Consider the following 25062-nt stretch of genomic DNA (forward strand, 5'->3'; position numbering starts at 1 on the left):
TCTTCTCAAGATTCTCTGAAATCATCTTTTTCATTTCTCACAACAGTATTCCATTATAACCATACGCTATTACTTTTTCAGCTCTTCCCCAATTGATAGGGACCCCCCTAGTTTCCAGTGTTTTGCTACTACAAAAAGAGTTGCTGTAAATATTTTTGTACATATAGAAACATTTCCTCTTTCTTTGATTCCTAATTGAATTGTAAAGTCCCTCAGGGCAAGGATCTTCTCTTCTAATCACTGATATGTCCTTCATGGCAATTTCTCAATTCAATTTAATAAAAACCATCCCTTTGCTCTGCTGAAAAGCCAGTGTCTTCCCTGATCCACCTATATGCCATATTCACTGATTGATTGACTCACCTGTCCCACTCTCTCCCTTCTGTCCCCTCCAGTTCAACAGCTTCGAGCAGCTCTGCATCAACTTCACCAATGAGAAACTGCAACAGTTTTTCAATCACCACATGTTTGTGCTGGAGCAGGAGGAGTACAAGAAAGAGGGCATTGAGTGGGAGTTCATTGACTTTGGCATGGACCTACAGGCCTGCATCGACCTCATTGAGAAGGTGCCCAGTCCCTGCTTCCTTGGCCCCCGCCCCCAAACAGCATCATGTCCATGCCAAGACACATAGTCTAAGGACAAGAAGTTAGAATCACAGTATTATGTTCTCTGCCTCCCTTACACCCAGAAAGAGGAATCAATCATAGAAAGAGCCAATGTCTATAACTAGAAATATTTTGTCCTCCTCCCAAACCAAAATGTACTGTCAAAAGGAGGTCCCTTTACTCCCTAATAAGTAGAAACTAAGCACATCTTTAAACATAGATACCTAGGAGGGAAGCCAGATGGCACAGTGGATAGAGCACCGGATTCAGGAGGACCTGAGTTCAAATCCGACCTCAGACACTTGACACTTACTAGCTGTGTGACCCTGGGCAAGTCACTTAACCCCAATTGCCACACAAACACACATACACACACACACAGAGAAAAAGACATAAATATCTAGGTGGTGATCCTACTTAGAAAGAAAGGAAAATAGGAAGCTAGCAGGCATTTTCTTCCTGCTCTGACTCTTTGGGTCTCTCCACTGCCTTTTGCGTTTTCCCCATGAAGACCAGAACCACCTACTGAGTAATCACTACCATTGAGTAAGCAATCCTCAACAGTCTGAATAATTTATCAGGAAGCAGTTATTTCCCTATATGTTGAGATTGAGTAGATGAATCTATAATGTATATGTATTCTATATAGACTTAGAAGTCTCTAGAACACTCTAGCCCTAGCTGAATTAGCACAACTCTCAGATGGATAGGAGCCTACCATATCACCCACTAGTTTATTACTCTTGGGTTGAGGTCTTGAGGCCCTTTCTGCTTCTGGACCCCCAGAATATTCAGGAGCTTCTTCGATAGGAACTTTGCCTATCACGTGAACATTTCATGAAGGAAGAATGTGGAAGAAAGGAAGGAAGAGAGGGAAGGAGGAAGGAAAAAGAGAGAGAGAGAAGAAGAAAGGAAGAAAGGAAGGAAGGAAGGAAAGAAAGAAGGAAAGCACAGGGTTATGGGAGGAAAGTTGCTTTTCTCTAACTCTACTGGGCATGGAATAGATCTCACAGGATCATGGATTTAGGGGTAGAAGAGATCCTGGAGACCATGGAGTCTAATACCCTCATTTTACAGATGAGAAAACTGAGGCCCAGAAAAGTTAAAGGACTTACCCAATCTGATGAAATAATATTGATAGAGCACTCAGCACCGAGTCTGGCACATAGTAGACACTTAACAAATCCCGTTTCCTTTCCCTTCCTAACATCACACAGGTCTTAAGTAGAAAAGCTAGGATTTGAACCCAGGTCCTCTAATGTCTAAATCCAACATTCTCTCCACAGTGTCATGAAATGGGTTTGACCTGAAATCGTGTGTATTTGGGTTAGATATGAGGAATCACTTCCTGAATTCAATCTCATGGACCTAAAAGCTATTCACCCCCACTTTATCTGTTGCCTCACCCTCAGGTCATGAGGTGACTGAAAGAGGCTATGGAAAGCTCCTGTGGGTCAGTAAGAGACCAGATACTCAAATAGAGGATTGGACAAGGGCAGCTAGGTGGCGCAGTGGATAGAGCACCGGCCCTGGATTCAGGAGGACCTGAGTTCAAATCCGCCCTCAGACACTTAACACTTACTAGCTGTGTGACCCTGGGCAAGTCACTTAACCCCAATTGCCTCACTAAAAAAAAAAAAAAAAAAAGTAGCTACATGGGACAGCTAGGTGGCACAGTGGATAGAGCACCGGCCCTGGATTCAGGAGGACCTGAGTTCAAATCCGCCCTCAGACACTTAACACTTACTAGCTGTGTGACCCTGGGCAAGTCACTTAACCCCAATTGCCTCACCAAAAAAAAAAGAGGATTGGACAAACTAACTTCTAGAGGTTCCTTCCTGTCTGGAAAGTCTATGGATCTGCGAGCCCTTGGGAGGAAACTCAGTTATATTCCCTGTCCCCTTCCCCACAGCCCATGGGCATAATGTCCATCCTGGAGGAGGAGTGCATGTTCCCCAAAGCCACTGACACGACCTTCAAGGCCAAACTCTATGACAACCACCTGGGCAAATCCAACAACTTCCAGAAACCCCGAAATATCAAGGGGAAGCCGGAGGCCCACTTCTCCCTGGTCCACTATGCAGGCACCGTAGATTACAACATCATGGGCTGGCTGGAGAAGAACAAGGACCCACTCAACGAGACTGTGGTGGGCCTCTACCAGAAGTCTTCCCTCAAACTGATGGCAACCCTCTTTTCTTCCTATGCTCCTGCCGATGCTGGTAAGGACCCCACTCTAGGCACTGTGCTAAGTGCTACGGGTAGAAAGAAAGGCAAAAAAACCCAGTCCCTGCACTCAAGGAGTATGCAAACAAATAAGTACAAACAAGATTTATACAGGATAAATTGGGGGTAGTCTCGAAGGAAAGGCACAAAGATTAAGGATGATTGGAAAAAAAATTTTGCAGAAGGCAGGACTTTAACTGAGACTTAAAGAAAGCCAGGAGGTAGAGATGAGGAGGGAGAGCCCTCCAGCCATTGGAGACAGTTCTGAGTAGGAAGATGGAGAGATGTGTGACATGTATAAACTATATGGGATTGCTTACCATATCTCAGGGAGGGTGGGAGATGGAGAGAGGGATAGAATTTGGAACTCAAAACTTAAAAGAGATGCTTAAAATTGTTTTAACATGTGATTGGGGGGAAAATAAAATATTATTTAAAAAGAGATGTGTGGGGCAGCTAGGTGGTGCAGTGGATAAAGCACTGGCCCTGGATTCAGCAGGACCTGAGTTCAAATCCAGACTCAGACACTTGACACTTACTAGCTGTGTGACCCTGGGCAAGTCACTTAACCCCCATTGCCCCACAAAACAAAACAAAGAAAAAACAAAAACAAAAAGAGATGTGTGAGAGGAAAAGTAAGGAGTGTCACTTCATCAAAGATAACATGGAGGAAATAAGGTGTAATGAGACTGGAAAAGTAGGAAACAACCAGGTTACAAAGGGCTTTAAGAGCCAAACAGAAGATTTTATAGTTGATCCTGGAGGTGAAGGGGAGTCAGTGGCGTTTATTGAGTAGCAGTGATAGGGTCAGACCTGCACTTTAAAAAGACTTATTTGACCATTGAGAGGACGATGGATTGGAGTGGAAAGGGATGAGACAGAGACACCGAGGCAGGCTAGATTGTAATTGTCCAGGTGTAATGTAACAGGGGCATGTGGCAGGGTGGTTGTAGTGTCAGAGGAGAGAAGGGGGCATATATGAGAGATGGTAAGAAGGTATGGGGGGTGAGAGTCAAGAATAAAGGATGACTCCTAAGTTGCAAGCCTGAGTGACTGGGAGGATGGGAGCAGGCATCCTTGACAGTAAGAGAACTTAGGGCGGAAGGCTTGAGGGGGAAAAGTAATGAGAAAGGAAACATGGGGAGAGAGGGGACTGTGTGGGGTAGAGGTAGAAGGCATGCCTTCCCTCCCCAACTGATTCTTTCCTCTCTCCAATAGCCGATGCCAAAGGCAAAGGAAGCAAGAAAAAGGGTTCTTCCTTCCAGACGGTGTCGGCCCTCCACAGGGTAAGCCACTATGGGTAGAACTGGGAGTACTGAGGGAAAACTTCACCTAGAGGAAAGGGGCCAGAGGGATGTGTTACCTCAAACATGCAAATTCTGCCCAGGAAATAAGCAAACTAAGGGCTGTTAGTCTCGAGTCAACACGGGTAGTTCCAGTGTTGCTGGGGCTGGGCCTCAGGGTGCCCAAGAGATGGCTCCAGTCATTTCTAATAATCCTTGATCACTGCCATCCATCCCCAGGAGAACCTCAACAAGCTAATGGCCAACCTAAAGACCACCCATCCCCACTTTGTGAGATGCCTCATCCCCAATGAGAGGAAAGCTCCTGGTGAGTAGGGGGTGGGGAGGTAGGGAATGCTCTGCATCTATTTACTCAGAAACTTATCCTTCATCCTGTCTTCTGCTGCCCACAGGGGTGATGGACAATCCCTTGGTTATGCACCAGCTACGCTGTAATGGAGTGCTTGAGGGGATCCGAATCTGCAGGAAGGGCTTCCCCAACCGTATCCTCTATGGGGACTTCCGACAGAGGTGGGTGAGGGCCCCCAGGGAAGATATTTGGGTCCAGAGGGTGGAGTAGGTCAGAGGAGGGGAGGGTTGGTGGTAGAAGATCTTGTTCCCATTTAATCAAGAACCACACAGACAGTGAGGTGAGCATCCCTACCTCTCCCATCAGGTATCGGATTCTGAACCCAGCGGCCATCCCTGAGGGCCAGTTCATCGACAGCAGGAAGGGGGCAGAAAAGCTGCTTAGCTCCCTGGACATTGACCACAACCAGTACAAGTTTGGCCACACCAAGGTGAGGGAGGCAGAACCATAGAGCAGAGGGCTCACTGAGAATTTGTAGGGACTCCCTAAGGGAAGAGGGTCTGAGGCCACAGCAAGAAGAGCAGAGGGAGGAAGAGATCCATCTTGTCCTTTACTACCTATTATGGTTTCTTCCTCCTACCCTTCTCACCTCCAACTGCCTTTTCTCTCTTTTCCTCACCTCCAGAAATCAGAATCCTCTCTCTCTGGGAGGATGGCTCCTAGTTCATGCTCCAATGTTGGGGGTAGAGTGGGGGAATCCCAGAAAAGGGGAAATCTAGGTTCCATCCCACAACTCAGAAATCACAGCTCCTTCTGTAATGAAATCTCCCAGCTCCACCTATCTTCCTCCCCCAAGTCTCTCCTGGGAGGATTGTGATAACTTCCCAGTGAAGATAATCCTTACTCCTTCCTCATCCGCAATATGTGAACCTTCTCTCCAGGTGTTTTTCAAGGCTGGGCTGTTGGGGCTGCTGGAGGAGATGAGAGATGAGAGACTGTCCCGCATCATCACCCGGATTCAGGCTCAGGCCCGGGGCCAGCTGATGAGGATTGAGTTCAAGAAAATCGTGGAACGAAGGTGAGAAAGAAAAGAAGGCAGGGCAAGAGTTAAGAGAGTCATTGGGGAAGGACTGAAGCAGGGGTCCTGATAAGTTGTGTAAATAGAACTGAAGTTATATGACCACTAGATGGTTTAGTAAAGACAGAGTGCTAGAGTTAGCATCAGGAAGAATTGGGTTCTAATATGTCTCTGATACTCAATAGCCCCAGGTAAGTCACTTAACTTCTCACTGACTCTGTTTCTTTCTTTCTTTTTTTTTTTTTTTTGGTGAGGCAATTGGGGTTAAGTGACTTGCCCAGGGTCACACAGCTAGTAAGTATCAAGGGTCTGAGGCCGAATTTGAACTCAGGTACTCCTGAATCCAAGGCCGGTGCTCTATCCACTGCACCACCTAGCTGCCCCCGACTCTGTTTCTTCATGTGTAAAATGGAGATTATAATAGCACCTACCTTCTAGGGTTATTGTGAGATAACCCACGTAAAGTACTTTGTAGATGTTAATGCACCATATAAATGCCGCCCATTGATGGACTTGGGATTCTATGGGTTAGTCATGAACCCTAGAACTACCAAGGACATTGGGAGTCATAGTTATTAGGAAGTGATCAACACCTGGCTCCTTTATGGTTCCATCCTGATACCCCTCTCTGTCAGCAGTTATCAATGAGGCACATTGTTTTAATGCTACTGAGATAGGAGAAGTTTCAGTACAAAGTCTGCAGGGCAAGGGGTGGCGATAGCCTGTGATACTGAGAGGAAGTACACTATAGTGGGTAGAGGGCTGGACTTTGAGTCAGGAGAGAACTGGCTTCAAATCCCATCACTAACATTGATTAGCTGTGTGACCATAGGTAAATCACTTACCCTCTCTGAGACTCAGTTTCCTTCTTTGTAAAATGAGGATAATGACACCTGAGATACCTATTTTATAGAGGTATTGTAAGGCTCAAATGAGATAACATATGGAAAACAATTTGCAAATTCATGGCCCCATGTAAATCTCAGTTATTATTGACAGAGATCTCCCCCTTTCTATGAAAATGTCAATCAGCAAACATTTATTAAGTAACTGCCTTATGCCTAGCACTGTTCTGGGTCTTCTATGGGATACAAAGGGAAAAAGAGAATGTGCTACTGCCTTTGAGGAATTTACAGTCTTCCTTCCCTCTCAAGGTAGGAGGTCTCTTGAGACTTAGTGGAAGGTGGAGGCTAGTTCATGATGAGATTGAAGGACAAAATAAATGGGTTCTTGGCATTTCTTCCCCTTACATTGACTTTTCTCTCTTAGGGATGCCCTCCTGGTGATTCAGTGGAATATCCGGGCCTTCATGGGGGTCAAGAATTGGCCCTGGATGAAGCTCTACTTTAAGATTAAGCCTCTCCTGAAGAGCGCAGAGACAGAGAAGGAAATGGCCAACATGAAGGAAGAATTTGGACGCATCAAAGATGCCCTGGAGAAGTCAGATGCTCGACGCAAGGAACTGGAGGAAAAGATGGTGTCCCTGCTTCAGGAGAAGAATGACCTGCAGCTACAAGTCCAGGCAGTAAGACCACTTTGACCTCCTTGATCTTCTGTCAGATGTATAATATGCATCACCATCAGTCCTATGGAATCACAGCTGGTCATTGCATTGATCAGAGTTTTCAAGTCTTGTTTTTCTTTATAATCTCATTATTATTGCATAAATTATTCTCCTAGCTCTGTTCACTTCACCCTGCATCAGTTCATTCAGGTCTTCCCAGGCTTTTCTGAAACTGTCCGTGATGGATTTTCTTATGGCAAAATGATAATCCATTATACGCATATACTATAATTTGTTTGGCCGTTGCCAGGCAAATGGATTCCCTCTTCAGTCTCTTATTTTCTCTATCCTCTGCTCCCAGGAGCAAGATAACCTCAATGATGCAGAAGAGCGCTGTGACCAGCTGATCAAAAACAAGATCCAGCTGGAGGCCAAGGTGAAGGAGCAAACAGAGCGCCTGGAGGATGAGGAGGAGATGAATGCTGAGCTCACCGCCAAGAAGCGAAAGCTGGAGGATGAGTGCTCAGAGCTCAAGAAGGACATAGATGACCTGGAGCTGACCCTGGCCAAAGTGGAGAAGGAGAAGCATGCAACAGAGAACAAGGTGAGCAAAGGGATCCCTTCTAGTCCTATCCCAAAACCTCTGTGGGACTCCCAAGCCATGCTGGCCTCTGCCATAAGGCCAGGACACTAGTAACACCCACGATCAAATATGCCTTTCCCCCTGCAGTCTATGAGGTTACTGTGAGCCCTGATGTTGCACTTTACAAAGTCTCTTTGTGGAAAATACTTGGAATTAGTTAACTGGTTTGGGTCTGCCAACCTTTGACCAAGATGGTGGATGGGGAATGTGGTTCTTATCCCACAGGTGAAAAACCTGACCGAGGAGATGGCTGGGCTGGATGAGATCATTGCCAAGCTGACTAAGGAGAAGAAGGCCCTGCAAGAGGCCCACCAGCAAGCACTGGATGACCTGCAGGCTGAGGAAGACAAGGTCAACACATTGACCAAGTCTAAGGTCAAACTGGAGCAGCAAGTAGATGATGTGAGTATCTTCGACCTGATCCCCTTATGTCACAGAGCTAGTTCTTTCCAGGAGACTCCCATGGTCCAATGGAACCCACTTGCTCTAAGAGGGCAGGGGCTATCCCCTTTCATTCCGTGAATGACATTGGGCATGTCATCCAATCTCCTTGGGCCTTTGGATTAGATGACCCCTAAAATCCCTTCCATGTTGAGATCTAGTGGATCCTATGATCTCTGACACCTTGCACACTAACATTCACATAGAAGGATCCTAATAAGTATTTGTTAAATTGAATTAAATAAAATCCACTGATCTTATTCCTGAGGTGACTGGAACCTCTAAATTATCATCTGAGATCCTTCTTCAGACTTCGTCCCTATTTCCCTTGTCCACTTGACTTTAGGTCCCACATGCTTAAGGACAGGAGTCCCATGAACTTTGGGTCAAGAGTTAAGGTGGAGAGGAGAGGATTCTGGATCTTATCTGGAATAGTCTGTCTCTCTAACTATGTCTGTCTCTCTGTCTCTCTATCAGCTGGAAGGATCCCTGGAACAGGAGAAAAAGGTCCGGATGGACCTGGAGCGGGCAAAGAGGAAGCTGGAAGGAGACTTGAAGCTAACTCAAGAGAGCATCATGGACCTGGAGAATGACAAGCAGCAGCTAGAGGAAAAGCTCAAGAAGTATGAGCCCATGGTGGAAAGGAGGGAGGGAGATCTGTGCATCGGTCAGAGGGTACTTCAGAAGAACAGAACACCCAACCTCCATTGTGCCTCTATTCTGTCAGGGGCATCAGGGAATGACTGATATAACCCCTTCTACAGGGCAGATTTATCCCAGGCATTCCCCCACTCCCCATCCACACTCCCTAGAAAAGCAGGAATTGATCATTTATCTGGGGGGGGGAGGGGGGGGACCTGGGCAATCCCAGTGTACTAGAGCAAGGGAAGAAAAGAGGCAGAAATGAAGGAGGGGGGATGCCCACTATTCACTAACTACCTCTATTCCAGGAAAGAGTTTGACATAAATCAGCTGAACAGCAAAATTGAGGATGAGCAGGCTGTGGCTCTCCAGCTACAGAAGAAACTAAAGGAAAACCAGGTAATTGTCTAGACAGCTAGGTTGAGAGCATTGTGGGGAACTGAAGGTTTTGAACACCTCAGAGTAGACACCTGGGCCATTCTAAGATGTAGGCTCAAGTTCTATCATCTAATAGAGCAGCTAGGTGGCTTGATGGATAGAGTAATGGGGCCTGGGGGCAGGAAGACTTGTGTTCAAATCCAGCCTGGGACACTTACTGCGTGACCCCAGGCAAGTCACTTAACCCTGTTTGATAACCCTGTAAAATAAGCTGGAGAAGAAAATGGTATCTTAGCCAAGAAAACCCCAAATGGGATCACAAAGAGGGAGACACAACTGAAAATGACTAAACAACAACAACAAACTCTATCATCTAAAGGCAGAAGAATCTCAGAGGGCAATCTAATCTTACAGATGAGGCCCATGGAGGTTATATGACTTAACCAAGGTCATAGAGGTAGTAAGTGTCAGATTGGGGATTTAAGTGAGGTTTTACCTACAACTCTAGAGCTAGGGCTCTTTCTGCTATACCACAGGGCCTCCTCTCCTTGAGCAACCTCAAAGTTAACTAACAAGGACACTCAATCACTTTACCCTGAGGATTTAGTGACTCTAGAATGACAATTATTTCTCAGATGAGACTAGTTTTCTAGAACAGCTTCAAGTTGGGCTACTCTGGATGCAGAGTGGGAAATGTCTTCTAACAATTAGCTACTTTTTTTTCTGGGATAAAAAGTGGTGTTGGTCTCTTCTTCCTGGTCCTTTTGCTCTAAAGCAAATGATGGAGAAAGCCCCTCCCTTACTCCCCTCTCCCTTCGATCCACTTTCTTTCTATACAAAGGAGCAGACTATCACAAAGAAAGGTAGGCAGTCTCAGGATCTCTCTTTAAGACAATACTAACTTCATAACCTTTAACAAGAATGAAAAGTCAGATAATATTCAAAGCAAGAAGTAAGAACTTACATGGAACCCTTAGTATTTAACAAAATAGAACCAAAGGAATTCATAAGCATGAGAAAAACAAGTAGATTTTCAATGTGTCCCTTTCCAGGTCTGCCTGAAGCTTTGTTACCTCTGGCTTTATTTTCTTTGCCCCACCCCCCAAAAAAATAGGGTTATAGTCGGCATATTTGTAGTTCAGGTGTTGCTGGTCTGCCATCGCAACATTTTGTGCTTCCTTATGTGTAGCAATATCTTTGTATAGGGAAAATATCTGACATCTCATGTACAATTCACCACCTCCCTGAGGCAACTCCTCCCTCCAGAGCACTCACTCACCCAAGGGCAGTCTCAGCTGTCCACAGACAGAGATTCTGCCATCCTCCTGCTGTGGACTCTGTTGACTCAGCCAGGATTCAATTGATTTGGCAAACATTTACTAAGTACCTACTGTTTGGGTGTCATCATGCAGGACACACTTTGCTCATAGTAGGACCCCAATTGCCTCACCAAAAAAACCAACAAAAACAACAACTCATTTTGTCCTTATCTGGGTATAGCTCTGACGTGAGGTAGCTTGGCATTGTAGGGAAAAAACTGGGAATTAGAGCGCTAGGGCAAAGACCTGAGTATAACAACAGTAACAACAACGTTTGCATTTATACAGCACCTTAAGATCTGCAAAATAATTTGCATAATAATAACAGCTAACATTTATATGGTGCTTACTATGTGCTAAGAACTGTTCTAAACACTTTACAATTATTTTCTCATTTGATCCTCACAACAACCCTTTATTCTATTATGATTTCCATTGTACAGTTGAGGAAACTGAGGCAGGCAGAGGTTAAATGACTTTGCCCAGGGTCACACAGCTTGTAAGCATCCGAGGCTAGATTTGAACTCAGCCCTGGCCCAGAGCTCTATCCACTGAGTCACCTAACATTATCTCATCTTATCCTCACAACAACCCTCTGAGGTAGATGTTTTTACTATTCCCCTTTTTGGGAAGCAGGGCAATGAGGGGTAAGTGACTTGCCCAGGGTCATACAGCTAATGAGTGTCAAGTGTAAGAGGTTGAATTTGAACTCAGGTCCTCCTCAATTCAGGGCCAGTGCTTTATCCACTGCGCCACCTAGTTGCCCCATTTACTATTTCCATTTTACAAATCAGGAAACTGGGGCTGACAAAGGGAAAGTTACTTGCCCAAGATTACTCTATCCATGTTAGCACCTAGTGGCCTCCAGCCTTGTTGCTGCTATTTCCTGACTAGATGCCCTTGGGCAAGTTATATAACCTCTAATTTCTGTCGCCATACAAATGTTAATATGGAATGTCCAAAAAGCATTAGTGCTGTTTAAGTTTTAATAGCTTTAAACTGCACCAAGACTTTTCGGACACTCTGTATTTGTCCTACCATAGGACTGCTAACTTATTCAGTGGAATAATGTTAGTAAAACACTTTAGGGGCAGCTAGGTGGCACAGTGGATAGAGCACCGGCCCTGGAGTCAGGAGTACCTGAGTTCAAATCCGGCCTCAGACACTTGACACTTACTAGCTGTGTGACCCTGGGCAAGTCACTTAACCCCCATTGCCTCACTAAAAAAAAAAAACCAAACAGACAAAAAAAACCACTTTAGCCAGACAACACTGCATAAAGGTCAGCTATTATTATCTTCCACTCAAGTCCTATTGGACACTCCATCATGGTATAGAGGTATGACCCTCAGTACTGGAAGACTGTGGCAGCAGAGCACTGGTTCCAGTGGGTCCAATCAAGCAAGAAAGGCTTTGAGCATTGGCCCAGCAGCAAGCTGTGGCTGGCGTTCAGGGACCAGGATGGCTAAGTTTAGAGAGAGACTTAGCTATCACCAGCAAGTTGGCTACCAAGTGCTGGTTGTTTCTGACTGAAGCAAGTCTTGAGACTTGCTGAAGCATGTTTGGGGACAGGAGGTTGGAGAGGGTTTGGATCTGCTTCTAGGAAGAGAATCACCACCCTGATGAAATTCCAGGTTTTTTGGTTGTAGTGTTGAATGATGATGATGCAAGTTGGAAGGTAGATTTTGGAAGAGGGCATGGAGAACCTATTCTCCCCTTAGCACCCAAGGAAGCACCTAGAATGTGCCAGGCACCTAAGTACTTTAAAAATATTATCCCATTTGATCTTCAAAACAACCACAGGAAGTAGATGCTATTGGTATCTCCATTTTACAGTTGAGGAAACTAAGATAAAGTGACTTGCCCAGAGTCACAAAACTACTGTGTCAAAGGTGTGACCTGAACTCAGAGAACTCAGATCTTTGAACTCAGGTCTTCTTATTTCCACAGCAAGGGCTCTATCCACTGCACTACCTGGATGCCTCAAAGGGCTACCCAAGAGGGTACATTGCCAACAATCTTTCAGGACTCAGTACAAGCATTTCCACTGAGTGCTAGTGTAATGAAAACAAATGTCTCAGGCTTTTGCTCAAGTTCCTAGATCTCTCTCCTGGGAAACCCAGTTCTATTTTAAATGAAATCATAAGATCATAAGACATAGAGTTGGAAGGGACCTTAAAGATCCGTTCCATTAAAAGAAAATAATAATGGCTAGCATTTATATGCACTTTTAAGGTTTGCAAAGAACTTTACAAACATAATCTCATTTTTACCCTCACAACAATCCTGAGATAGATGCCAATATTATCCCCATTTTACAAATGGGAAAACGGAGGCAGTCATAGGTTGAGTGACTTGCCTAGGGTCACACAACCAGGAAGTATCTGTTTGTCCTCACTCCAGGCCCAGCACTTGGTCCACTGAGCTACCTCGCTGCCCGATTTGGGGGGGGGGGGGGGGCGGGGCAATGAGGGTTAAGTGACTTGCCATGGGTCACACAGCTAGTGTCAAGTGTTTGAGGCCAGATTTGAATTTAGGTCCTCTTGAATGCAGGGCCAGTGCTTTATCCACTGCGCCACTTAGCTGCCCCCCTTTTTATTTTTTTTTCAGTTGCCTGATTTTTTAAAATGAATTAAGTGCCTATTATGTTCCAGGTACTATACCAAGTGCTAAGGCTATAAATATGAAAATGAAACACACCATTAAGAAGCTGGATTCCACTGATCATCTATCTAATCTAATCTCCCCTTTCTGCCCCATATTACAGATGAGAAAACTGAGGCCCAGAAAGGGGAAATGACTGACCCAGTCACATGGTCATAAATAGGCTAATTTTTATTTGAACCCAGGCCTTTGGGCCCTGGTTCCACTGCTATTTCTACTATCCCTCACTACCTGTCCCATTTGCATGTCTCCATCTGTGCTTCATTGACTGGTTGTTGTTGGGGGTTTTTTTCTGGAATGGAAAAAAGATCTTTGTTTGTGTCTCCTCCCTTTGCTACAATAGTTTGAATGTTTTCAGTCCTTTAAAGTTTACAAAAGCCTGTCCTCACAGCTCTGAGGTAGGCTGTGCCAGTATCATTGTCATTATCCCCTTTGTATTGACAAGAAAACTGAGGTTGGGAGAACTGAAATGCCTTGGCTACAGTTGCAAAACCTTGTGAGTATGAGAACCTGAACTTGATCCCAGATTGTTTATCTTCAAGAGCAAGGCTCTTTCTGTTTTGCTGTGCTGTCTCCCATTGGAAGAAATAGTTTCCATCACTTGCTCTATGCTGTAGAACAAAAGCATTCTCTTTTCATTTCAGTTGAGATGCTCCCCTCTACTGGGAAGTGGGAAGAGTGACTCTCCTCTCCTGCTACTGGTTTCTAGGGCATTGAAAATAAATATATGGGGGGGGGGGGAAGTAGCTAGGTGGCGCAGTGGATAGGAAGACCTGAGTTCAAATCTGGCCTCAGACACTTGACACTTACTAGCTGTGCGACCTTGGGCAAGTCACTTAACCCTCATTGCCCCTGAAAAAACAAACAAACAAACAAACAAAAAGTTAGCTATACTCCTAGGACTCAACATTAGGCAATAAATACAGTAAAGCCTCAAATAACCAGTAAGCTCAAGGCATTGGAGGCTGGGAGGGAGTCAATGGTTAATTGCATTTTCTGGTTACTTGAGGATAAACAGAAGCCACTTTTTGTTTCTGTCGTTTCCATGCAAATCTACATAGAATGTACAAGTCCATTTTCCTGTCCTAGGAAGCAGAATATAATGAATCTTGTGGAAATTTTCTCTGGTGACTCAGATATTACACTGCCTCAGAGTCATCTCTCAGCACAATTTCTCATAGTCCTATACTATAGTTGTAAAAGGTTGGGTTGAAGCTATTCCAAGTCAAGGATTTGTCCTAAAAGTATTACTTTGTTTTTATTTAAGTCTTTGCTATTTTTTCTTGTTGTTTGATCATTTTCCCTAAAAGTGGAGGGCAAAGGGGCGGGGGGAATCGATCATTGAAATTTGGCATTAAAATAAGAGCCACTAGCTTCCTCTGAATTCCAGCTGGCAAGGATGCCATTTTCCAGTAATTTAGAGTCTAGGTCATGGTGTTGCAAAGAGACCATCTCTCAGGAGCCTTGGATTCATATGCCAGTTCTGATACTGTGCAGTCATGGGCAAGTTGCTTTACCTCTATGAGCCTCAATTTTGTTATCTGTAAAATGGGCACAATCATATCTGTACCATCTGCTTCCTAGGGTTGTTGGGGGAGGGGAAAAAGAGATTTGTAAACCTAAAAGTGCTATATAAATGTGAATGTGTTTTCTTTTTTCTTTTCTTGCTGGTTCTAATATAGATAGGAGATTGCCAATATTACCTAGATCAGGGCTTCTTAAACTTTTTCTGCTCATGACCCCTTTTCACCCCCCCAAAATTATATTCCACCCTAGGTATATAAAATAGGGATACATAACCTTTTACTGTTGGCAAATTTTTCACAACCCCCACATTCAGTTACACAACCTCATATGGGGTCTCTTGAGAAGCTAGGATCTAGATGAGATTGGGTTCCATCGTGTCCCTTCTGTTCTAGTGTTAGTGTCATGTTGGTGAAAGCCATAATGTCTAAAGATTTTTTCCTTTCTTTTCTTTTATCTTTTTTTGTTTTTTCCCATGGCCTTCTTTTCTAACATTGACAGATCCATTTTTCTGGCCCCTTTCTAATTCAGTGAGCCTTGAGGTCCTTAAGTTAGCTTTTGACCAAAGTCATTTCCTTTCCTCTCTTCTCAACTAGACTACAGACTTCTCCCTTTGAAGACAACATGTAGGTCTTCATTATTCAAATTCTCTTCTCTCTGACACCCAGGCTCGAATCGAGGAGCTGGAGGAGGAGCTGGAAGCAGAGAGGACAGCCCGAGCCAAGGTGGAGAAGCTGCGCTCAGACCTGTCCAGGGAACTGGAGGAGATCAGTGAGAGGCTGGAGGAGGCCGGCGGGGCCACATCCGTCCAGATCGAGATGAACAAGAAGAGGGAGGCTGAGTTCCAGAAGATACGCAGGGACCTGGAAGAGGCGACGCTGCAGCATGAGGCCACAGCAGCCGCCCTGCGCAAGAAGCACGCAGACAGTGTGGCTGAGCTGGGAGAGCAGATTGACAACCTGCAGAGGGTCAAGCAGAAGCTGGAGAAGGAGAAGAGTGAGTTCAAGCTGGAGCTGGATGATGTCACCTCCAACATGGAGCAGATCATCAAGGCCAAGGTGAAGAGGAGGAAGAGAGAGAGAGACAAAGATGAGGGGTGGGGGCCATGGGGGGTAGAGAGAAAGAGAGAGAGAGAGACAGAGAGAGACAGAGAAAGAGAATGAGAGAGAGAGAGAGAGAGAGAGAGAGAGAGAGAGAGAGAGAGAGAGAGAGAGAGAGAGATTAGTTAGTTTTGGGCTTTGTAACTTCAGTGCCTAGCACAGTATCCTGTCCAATAGACCTGAGACTTTTATCCATCTTAGAACTTCCCTCTACCCTGTGTGACCCTGGGCAAGTCACTTAACCCTCATTGCCCACCAGAAAAAAAAAAAAGAAAAGAACTTCCCTCTACCAATGCAGATTGTCTGCTATTCTGTAATTTACAGAGCTGCCCTGGCCCATTGAGAAGTTAAATGATTTGTCCTGGATCATTCATCTGATGTAGGGGGGTAAAATTTGAACCCAAGTCTTCCTTACTCCAAGCATTGTACTCTCTCCACCATGACTTGAGGACTCTCCTCTTGTACCTAGTAAATTCTTGCTAAATGGTTGATGAATTGAATTCAAGTGGACTTATTTCCCCACATTTCTCTCATTTTAACCTGTGACCCTTTCTTCTCTCTCTTTGTTCAGTTCTTTCTCAGCAGCTAGATTATCCTACTTGGTTCCCTCCATCCTTAAACTCCTGTCACATATGTTCACTGGTCCTTCCTTTCTCCTCATTATCCATAGGCAAACCTGGAGAAAGTGTCCCGGACTCTGGAGGACCAGGCAAATGAGTACCGGATAAAACTGGAAGAGTCACAACGTTCCCTCAATGACTTTACCACCCAGCGAGCGAAATTACAGACAGAGAATGGTGAGCACTCTTCCCTTAGGGCCTTCTCTGCCAGTCTTTTCACATGATTTCCCACCTCCCCCTGGCCCTAAACTTCCCTCTGTTAGGATTACCAGCTAAGGCCCAGTGCATACCTCACCTACAAGAATCTTCATTCTTTCTGCTCTAGGTGAGCTGACTCGTCAGTTAGAGGAGAAAGAAGCATTGATCTCCCAGCTGACCAGGGGAAAGCTCTCCTATACACAGCAAATGGAGGACCTTAAGAGACAGCTGGAAGAGGAGGCCAAAGTAAGTTCAGGGTGGGAAGAGGACTTGGACATACACACACGTCTGGTGTTGGCCAGGAGAGAATGAGCCTGGGAGACTAGGTAGTATAAACAAAAAGCATGTGCACACACACACACACACACACACACACACACACACACAGAATCAGGGGACCTTATATTCTAGTTCTAGCCCTAGTAGCTGTTAACTGTGTGACATTGGACCTTACATATATAGGCATTTTACAGTTCATGAAGCACTTTCATATACATTATCTCATTTGCTCTTCACCAAAAGCCTGTCACATAGGCAATGAGTTTCCACATCTGACTGATGGGAAACTGAAGGCCAAGAAGGATGAAGTGACCTATTTAAAGTTATACAGCCAATAAGTGGCAGAGCCAGGATTGGAATCCAAGTCTTCTTACACTCTTGGTAGGAAGATGACATCACAGGAAAAGCACCTAACTTGGAGTTAAAAGCCCTGGTTTTTAATCTACTCCTCACCGACTATGTGATCTTGAACAAATAATTTTTCCTCTGTTTCCTCACATATAAAATATGGGAGTTCAGAGAAATGCTCTCCAAGATCTCTGCCAGTTCTAAAATTCTCTGTCTCTATGTAACTCAGGCTAGGAGGAGAGTTTACGAATTAGGACAGAACTTGGAGGATGGTCATGTTCTTCCCTACCAGAGAAGGTAATCAGGATCTTCCTGTCACTCCCCTCCTCTGCTTTCCCACAGGCAAAGAATGCCCTGGCACATGCCCTGCAGTCAGCCCGCCATGACTGTGACCTCCTGAGGGAGCAGTATGAGGAGGAAACTGAGGCCAAGGCCGAGCTCCAGCGTGTCCTGTCCAAGGCCAACTCAGAGGTGGCGCAGTGGAGGACCAAGTATGAGACGGACGCCATCCAGAGGACTGAAGAGCTAGAGGAGGCCAAGTGAGTCCTTAGGACCTCTCCTAACTCCACTACTCTGGTCACCAAATTCCGTTCAGCTCTGGACCCCAGGGTTCCCAGCAAATGAAACTGCAGTGAGTGATGCGGATGGGGAGTAAGGAGAACTATAGATGGGTGATTCTGAGAAAATAGACTGGAGGTCAGTGCTGGGAAGCCCCAGGCCAAAGCTGGACGTGTCAGTTATATCCCTGCTATGGCCCACAAACTAAGTCCTTCCCAGTCCTTCCAAGTGAATTCACCTTCCAGCTCAAGAAAAAAGTCACAAACATCCCAACTTATAGCAGTGAGAAGAGTGTCTAATTGGGAAGGAGGAGGACAAGATGGGAGGCAATTACAGAATAAAAGGGAAGAAGAAGAAAGGGAAAATAATAATGGAATTCTTTAAAGGAGGGAAAGGAGGGGGGGTGTCCTCTGGAGCCCTCTCAACCAGGTAAAGGGAACCTAGCCCCAACCATCTGCCCCTCCCCCCTTGGCTGGCTATAGCCCACTTCCTGTGACAGGCGAGCTTTTGGCCCGGGTTATACCTGATGCATGTGTATAAGACGAGCAAAAAGCTTGTTGGTCGGAGGACCCATCATCGGCCTTGGTAAGTACCCTGGGGGAGGGGCTGGAATTAAGGTCACTCCAGTCCTAGTGTTGGTCCTGGGCACTTGATCCCTCTAGAATGGAATGGTTCTAGAATATGGTCTTCATGTATCTGCTGTGTATTCTAGGTTGTAGAAAAATGGCTTAGTTCCCTTAGATGACCTTGTAGCTCTTGTAGTTTCCCCAGGGGCTCATGCTGCTTCTTTTTGTTTATGGTTTTTTTTGTTGGTTTTTTGGGTTTTTTAGTGAGGCAATTGGGGTTAAGTGACTTGCCCAGGGTCACACAGCTAGTTAAGTCTTAAGTGTCTGAGGCTGGATTTGAACTCAGGTACTCCTGACTCCAGGTCCGGTGCTCTATCCACTGTGCCACCTAGCTACCCCCTCATGCTGCTTCTTCACAGATTTATTGCCACTCTTTCCCCTTCTTCCTCCCCCAGGAAGAAGCTGGCCCAGAGGCTGCAGGATGCAGAGGAGGCCGTGGAGGCCGTGAATGCCAAGTGTTCATCCCTGGAGAAGACCAAGCACCGACTGCAGAACGAAATCGAGGACCTGATGGTGGATGTGGAGCGGTCCAATGCTGCCGCTGCTGCCCTGGACAAGAAACAGAGGAACTTTGACAAGGTGGGGATGGGATGGAGAGGGACTGCCACAGGGTCATTGCTTTAGCACTTGAAGGGATGTTAAAGGACATTCAGGACAGTGCCTTCATCCTCTAGGTGAGGAAATTAACTTGCCCAGTGTCATGCAGGTATCAAGTGGGGAACCCAGGGTTCAGTTCCAGGTGCTATGAGTCCAAATCCAGTCCTTTTTACTGGGTGGGCCTTGCTCCCCATGAAGAAGGGAAGAAAGACAAGGGGGTGGGATCTCCACAATGGGGCTAGAGCAAGAGGCAGGGGAACAGAAGAAAGAGGAAACTAGATAAGAGTAGAAGGGGCCAAAGAAGACCATAGAGAAGCTTAGGGATGCCCAGGGGGAAGAGCCCAGGCATGGAAGAGGAGGCAGAGAGAGAGATTTGGGGAGAGGAAGCCAAGGGGATGGGGAGATGGGAGGCTAGGAGGGGCAAGGAAGGGAAGGAGGTAGAAGGAGAAGTGGGCCAGGGAGTGAGTCTGGAAGGAGACCCCAAGAATGCAGCTGAGGGGAGTGGAGCCTGGAGACTTTGCTGAGTCAGCTGGTCCCCATCCTTGGCCCTTAACAAGATTCAGAGAAACTTGGACAAGGTGTGGGAGAAAAGGATGGGGAAAAGGGACTAGGTAAGAAGGATGAGGATTAAAGATGGAGAATCCAAGTAGAGAGATGGAGGGAGAGGAAAAAAGAAGAAAGGGCAAGAAGGAGAAGGAATATGGCAGAAGAACAAGGTGTGAAAGAGAAAGATAGCACTAGAGGGGCAAATGGAAGGGGGTAATTAGCAGTAAAAGGACCAGGAGAAGCTCTCCTGGGGGTGAAGGAGACAGTGCCGTGGCTGGAAATAGAAGCCACAGATCATGGCGCCTCTAGCCCAGAACCCTGGGGGTGGAGCTGCTGGAAGAGCAGAGAGCCAGCCCTGGGAAGCTGTGGGGAGTGATCTGCTCCCTGTTTTTGCCTAGATCCTTGCCGAGTGGAAGCAGAAATATGAGGAGTCTCAGTCAGAGCTGGAGTCATCCCAGAAGGAGGCGCGTTCCCTCAGCACCGAGCTCTTCAAGCTCAAGAACGCCTACGAGGAATCCCTGGAGCATCTGGAGACCTTCAAGAGGGAAAACAAGAACCTCCAAGGTGAGTCAGGGAGGGCTCAGGGTAAAAGAAGGAGGCAGCGGCAGCCGGGGTAAACACTGGGGAAGGGCAGGGGTGTGATGGAGAGACCACTATCCCTGAGGTTCTCCCATCTCTCCCCTCACTCAGAGGAGATCTCAGACCTGACAGAGCAACTGGGAGAAGGGGGAAAGAATGTCCATGAGCTGGAGAAGATCCGAAAGCAGCTGGAAGTTGAGAAATTGGAGCTTCAGTCAGCTTTGGAGGAAGCGGAGGTGAGAGAGAGGCCAGCTTCTTCTGCTTTCTATCTCTTCCTCCTATCCCCCTCCAACCCCAGCCCCATACCCAAGGTTGAATAGAAGCCATTTCAGGCTAACTGCTTGATCATCTTTGGTAAATTCTATCTCCTCCGTGGGAGCAGCTAGGTGGCACAATAAATAAATTACAGGCCCTGGATTCAGGAGGACCTGAGTTCAAATGGACCTCAGACACTTGGCACGTACTAGCTGTGTGACCTTAGGCAAGTCACTTAACCCTCATTGCCCTAATAAAATAAAATAAAAATAAAAATCTATCTCCTCCTTTGGCTCCAGTCTGGGAAGGCTCTCTCCCTTCCTCTCAGATTCCATGTGCTTATTACTGTACTTTTTGTTTATTCATTCATTCATTCATTCATTCATTCATTCATTCATTCATTTATTTATTTTTGCGGGGCAATGAGGGTTAAGTGACTTGCCCAGGGTCACACAGCTAGTACATGTCAAGTATCTGAAGCCGGATTTGAACTCAGGTACTCCTGAATCCAGGGCTGGTGCTTATCCACTGCATCACCTAGCTGCCCCTTTATTACTGTACTTTAAGGAAAAACATTTCCTTGCAAGTTTCCCCATGTCTCACCTTCCTCAGGGATGCTCTGGGACAGTTATGCCCAGGTATCATATTGTATATGGTTGCCTCTAAGGAAAAGTTGACAGACTTGCCATAAGGAAAACACTATGAGCTGGGTCCAGGTGGTGATTTTTTTTTTAATTTCTATCAGGGGCATAATGAAGAACAACTCGCTTCATGTAATGATGGGTGGTTACAAGACACTTCACAGGTGTATTCCCATTTGACAGTCATGATATCCCCTATGAAGTAGATTGCATTGGGTTTTTTTGATTTGTTTGTTTTTTGTTTTGTTTTTTGGTGAGGCAATTGGGATTAAGTGACTTGCCCAGGGTCACACAGCCAGTAATTGTTAAGTGTCTGGGGCTGGATTTGAACTCAGGTCCTCCTGAATCCAGGGCCAATGTTCTATCCACTGTGCCACCTAGCTGCCCCTGCAATGGTTTTTTTAATCACTGCTTTACAGATGAGTAAACTGAGGCTCAGAAAGACTAAATTCAGAAAGTCGACGGTAGAAATGGTACTAGAAGCCAGTGTTTCTTCTCTACAAGGGCTCCTTCTACCACATCACTTTCTCTAGGCAGTATATTCCTCTGTTCTTGGCATCACGCTCCAGATCTTCTTATCTCTTTATGTTTCCATAAACCTTTAACTCCTTATGTGTACCATTGTTGTCTATCCCTTCCTCTCCTTATCTCCCTTTGAGATTAAAAGTGCCTTTCCACTCCTTTCTCCTCATCCTCCCAGGCCTCCTTGGAGCATGAGGAGGGCAAGATCCTCCGGGCACAGCTGGAGTTCAACCAGATCAAGGCAGAGATTGAACGCAAGTTGACAGAGAAGGATGAGGAAATGGAGCAGGCGAAGCGCAACCACCTACGGGTGGTGGACTCCCTGCAGACCTCCCTGGATGCTGAGACCCGCAGCCGGAACGAGGCCCTTCGGGTGAAGAAGAAGATGGAGGGAGACCTCAACGAGATGGAGATCCAACTCAGCCAGGCCAATCGGATGTCTTCTGAGGCCCAGAAGCACTTAAAGATAGCACAGGCCCATCTAAAGGTAACAGAATGAAGGGCTTAGAAGAAAGTGAAACTGAGGCCTCTGGGTGAGTGAGGAATGATAATATCTGGTATTTATTTAGTACTTTACTTTGTATTATCTTATTTGATCATCAACTATAACCATGGGAGGTAGGTGCTGTTATTATCCCCATTTTACAGATGAGGACACTGAGGCCAAGAGGTTACATAATTTATTGATCTCGCAGCTTGTAATTGGTAGAGCCAGGCTTCAAACTGGGATTTTGTCGACTCTGAGACCAACATCCTTTGCGCTTTACCATCTGGCTGTATTTGTTATCTACAGAATAGGGCAGGAGGTTGTGGAAAATGGCAGAAGGGAAGAGAGAAATAAAGGCTAATAAAATTAACACATAGATGAATGGATACTATATTCAAACTAGATCTGGGCAATGTCGGGGGTGGGGTGGAAGGGGCAGGGGAAGAAGATCAAGGCTTGAGGCCTGGGTCCCTAGGCATCCATCTTCTCATCTATAATATGAAAGGGTTGGACTAGATAATGTCTCAGGTCCCTTCCAGCTCTAACATTTGATGATTCTGGGTATACCCTGATTCTGTCCATTCTATATGTTGACTAATTGGCCTTCAAGCCCACTGATAGGTGAGGAAATGTGGACCCAGCAGGCATTACAGAATTAGCTCAGCAAAGATGTGAGTGTATCACAGGAGGGCTCAGGAGGAAAGGGAGGTGCAAGACCATAGATTTAGATTTGGAAGGAAACTTAGAAGTCATTTAGACTTTTAAAAAAATTAACAAGGGATTGGCCCCCCACCCCCAGGGGGCCCCCTCTGCTCAGGCTCTGACTCCCTTTCTTTTCTTTTCTTTTCTTTTTTTTTTTTTTTTTGGTGAGGCAATTGGGGTTAAGTGACTTGCCCAGGGTCACACAGCTAGTAAGTGTTAAGTGTCTGAGGCTGGATTTGAACTCAGGTACTCCTGACTCCAGGGCCGGTGCTCTATCCACTGCGCCACCTAGCTGCCCCTTGACTCCCTTTCTATGCATCCTTTACCCCAGGCCCCCCCACCTCTCAGGTTTGGCCCTTTGACCCAGAACAATTCTCCCTCCCCCTCCCCTGCCCCCCTCCCACTGCTGGGGCTGGGGGCAGAAGGTTCCTATGCATGTTTCTACAGTGAGTCCTATAGGAGGATGACTGGAGAGCAATAAATAAACACTTTTGCATGAAAAAAAATTAACAAGGGAACCTAGGTGGCACAGTGTATAAAGCACCAGCCCTGGATTCAGGAAGACCTGAGTTCAAATCCAGCCTCAGACACTTGATACTTAATGTGTGACCCTGGGCAAGTCATTTAACCCTCAAAAAAAAAAAGTATTTATTTTCTTTTCTTCCCACCTTTCTGCCCCCAATCAGGGAAGGAAAACTCTTGTAACAAATATACCACAGTCGAGCAGAACTAATGTATAAAGATACATGACTGTCTTAGAGGTTATTTAGGCCAGCCACGTCATGTCATAGATATTAAACAGAGGCCTAGAGAGGTTGGATGTCTTATCTATGGTCACAGAGGTAGTAGGTAATAGAGGTAGGATTTCTACCTCAAAACCCAACACTCTTTCCACTAAACCACACTTCCTGTCTTCCCAGGAAATGTTGTTTTTCATCCTGAAGTCACAGGCTCCTCTCTAGAAGCAGGAATAAAGTAGTGGGGGTGGTCAGTAACACAGAAGATTTGGGATAGTCTACTCTGTTGTTGTTCATCCTTCATTTTTCAAAGAGGATCAGTGATAGCATGGGTGATGTCTTGACTTTTGAGTGAATTGATTGAAGTGCCTTCTCCCCTATAGGACACCCAGATCCAACTGGATGACTCCATCCGGGCCAACGATGACCTGAAGGAGAACATCGCCATTGTGGATCGTAGAAATAACCTACTGCAGGCAGAGCTAGAGGAACTTCGGGAGGTGGTGGAGCAGACAGAGAGGGCCCGAAAGTTGGCTGAGCAGGAGCTAATTGAGACCAGTGAGCGGGTGCAGCTGCTCCATTCCCAAGTGAGTGGCTCACTATGCAGGTGAAAACCTGTTTGATATCCCTACCCAGAACACCCACAACTCAGTCCTTTTTTTGATGAACATCTAGTATGTTACCTGCTGTGAGAAGATGAAAGTATTATTCTACCTCCTGCCAAACCAGGGTCCAGGTAAAACATCATGGAGCTTCTCTTTTAGGGAAAACATCTAATTTAGCGATATACTCTAGAACAGTTCTTTTTGCCCAGTTTTTATAATATCAGCATCTCAAAATAATAACTTACATTTATATAGTTCTTTCTGGTTTGCAAAGTACTTCCTTCACAACCACCCTGTAAAGTAGATAGTATCAGAGTCATTACTCCCATTTTGTAGATGGGGAACCTCAGGCTCCAGAAATTTAATATACTCACCTGAGGCCCAGGTAGGAACTATCAGAAATGAGATTCAAACCCAAGCCACCTGACTTTGGGCCTAATGTTTTTGTTTTCACGCTATACAGTGGAACAGCATCTAATGCAGGAGTTAAAATGTGAAGTCACATGTAAGATGAAAATCACCTACAGTGAAAACAGAGCTCCCTTAAATCAGCTGGTTTTGAATTCCACCTAATCAGAGGACTGTACAACTTTAGCAAGAGATCTGAGCTAGGGCTGATTTGTTTTTGTTTGGGGGCGGGGGGAGGTTGTTTGTTTTGTTTTTGTTTTGTTTTGTTTGTTTTGTGGGGCAATGAGGACTAAGTGACTTGCCCAGGATCACACAGCTAGTAAGTGTCAAGTGTCTGAGGTCAAACTTGAACTCAGGTCCTCCTGAATCCAGGGCCAGTGATTTATCCACTGTGCCACCTAGCTGCCACCTAGTTGCCCCCTAGGGCTAAGATTTGAGCAAGGGCTATCTCACAAAGCACTGTCATGCAGAGGCACATATTTACTGTTTGTATCTTCCAGGTAAGGCTTTAATGCCTTTTCAGTCTCCCTGAAAGCCTTCGCTATTTTCAATTACCCAGAACTTCCATTACTTTCTTATTCAGATGGAACCTAACTTAAGGGGTAAAATACCCTACAACCCAATGATCACAACCAA

At 45.7% G+C, this 25062-nt stretch overlaps 1 protein-coding gene across 1 annotated transcript in view; it reads left to right on the forward strand.

The window, feature by feature from the left end:
- Positions 1–25062, forward strand: part of LOC122741706 (myosin-6) — a 49805-nt gene that overhangs the window by 12663 nt on the left and 12080 nt on the right. Inside the window, exons 13-33 of the mRNA XM_043985432.1 lie at positions 396–566; positions 2519–2828; positions 4051–4118; positions 4356–4443; positions 4529–4646; positions 4792–4915; positions 5367–5503; positions 6773–7028; positions 7369–7611; positions 7876–8052; positions 8569–8714; positions 9042–9132; positions 15287–15676; positions 16389–16515; positions 16664–16782; positions 17506–17702; positions 18743–18926; positions 19889–20054; positions 20181–20305; positions 21666–21974; positions 23797–24000. Of these exons, the coding sequence (XP_043841367.1) occupies positions 396–566; positions 2519–2828; positions 4051–4118; positions 4356–4443; positions 4529–4646; positions 4792–4915; positions 5367–5503; positions 6773–7028; positions 7369–7611; positions 7876–8052; positions 8569–8714; positions 9042–9132; positions 15287–15676; positions 16389–16515; positions 16664–16782; positions 17506–17702; positions 18743–18926; positions 19889–20054; positions 20181–20305; positions 21666–21974; positions 23797–24000 (3750 nt within the window). The remainder of the gene's footprint in view (positions 1–395; positions 567–2518; positions 2829–4050; positions 4119–4355; positions 4444–4528; positions 4647–4791; positions 4916–5366; positions 5504–6772; positions 7029–7368; positions 7612–7875; positions 8053–8568; positions 8715–9041; positions 9133–15286; positions 15677–16388; positions 16516–16663; positions 16783–17505; positions 17703–18742; positions 18927–19888; positions 20055–20180; positions 20306–21665; positions 21975–23796; positions 24001–25062) is intronic.

This window comes from Dromiciops gliroides, chromosome 2, assembly GCF_019393635.1.
Source record: "Dromiciops gliroides isolate mDroGli1 chromosome 2, mDroGli1.pri, whole genome shotgun sequence".
Classification (NCBI taxonomy): Eukaryota; Metazoa; Chordata; class Mammalia; order Microbiotheria; family Microbiotheriidae; genus Dromiciops; species Dromiciops gliroides.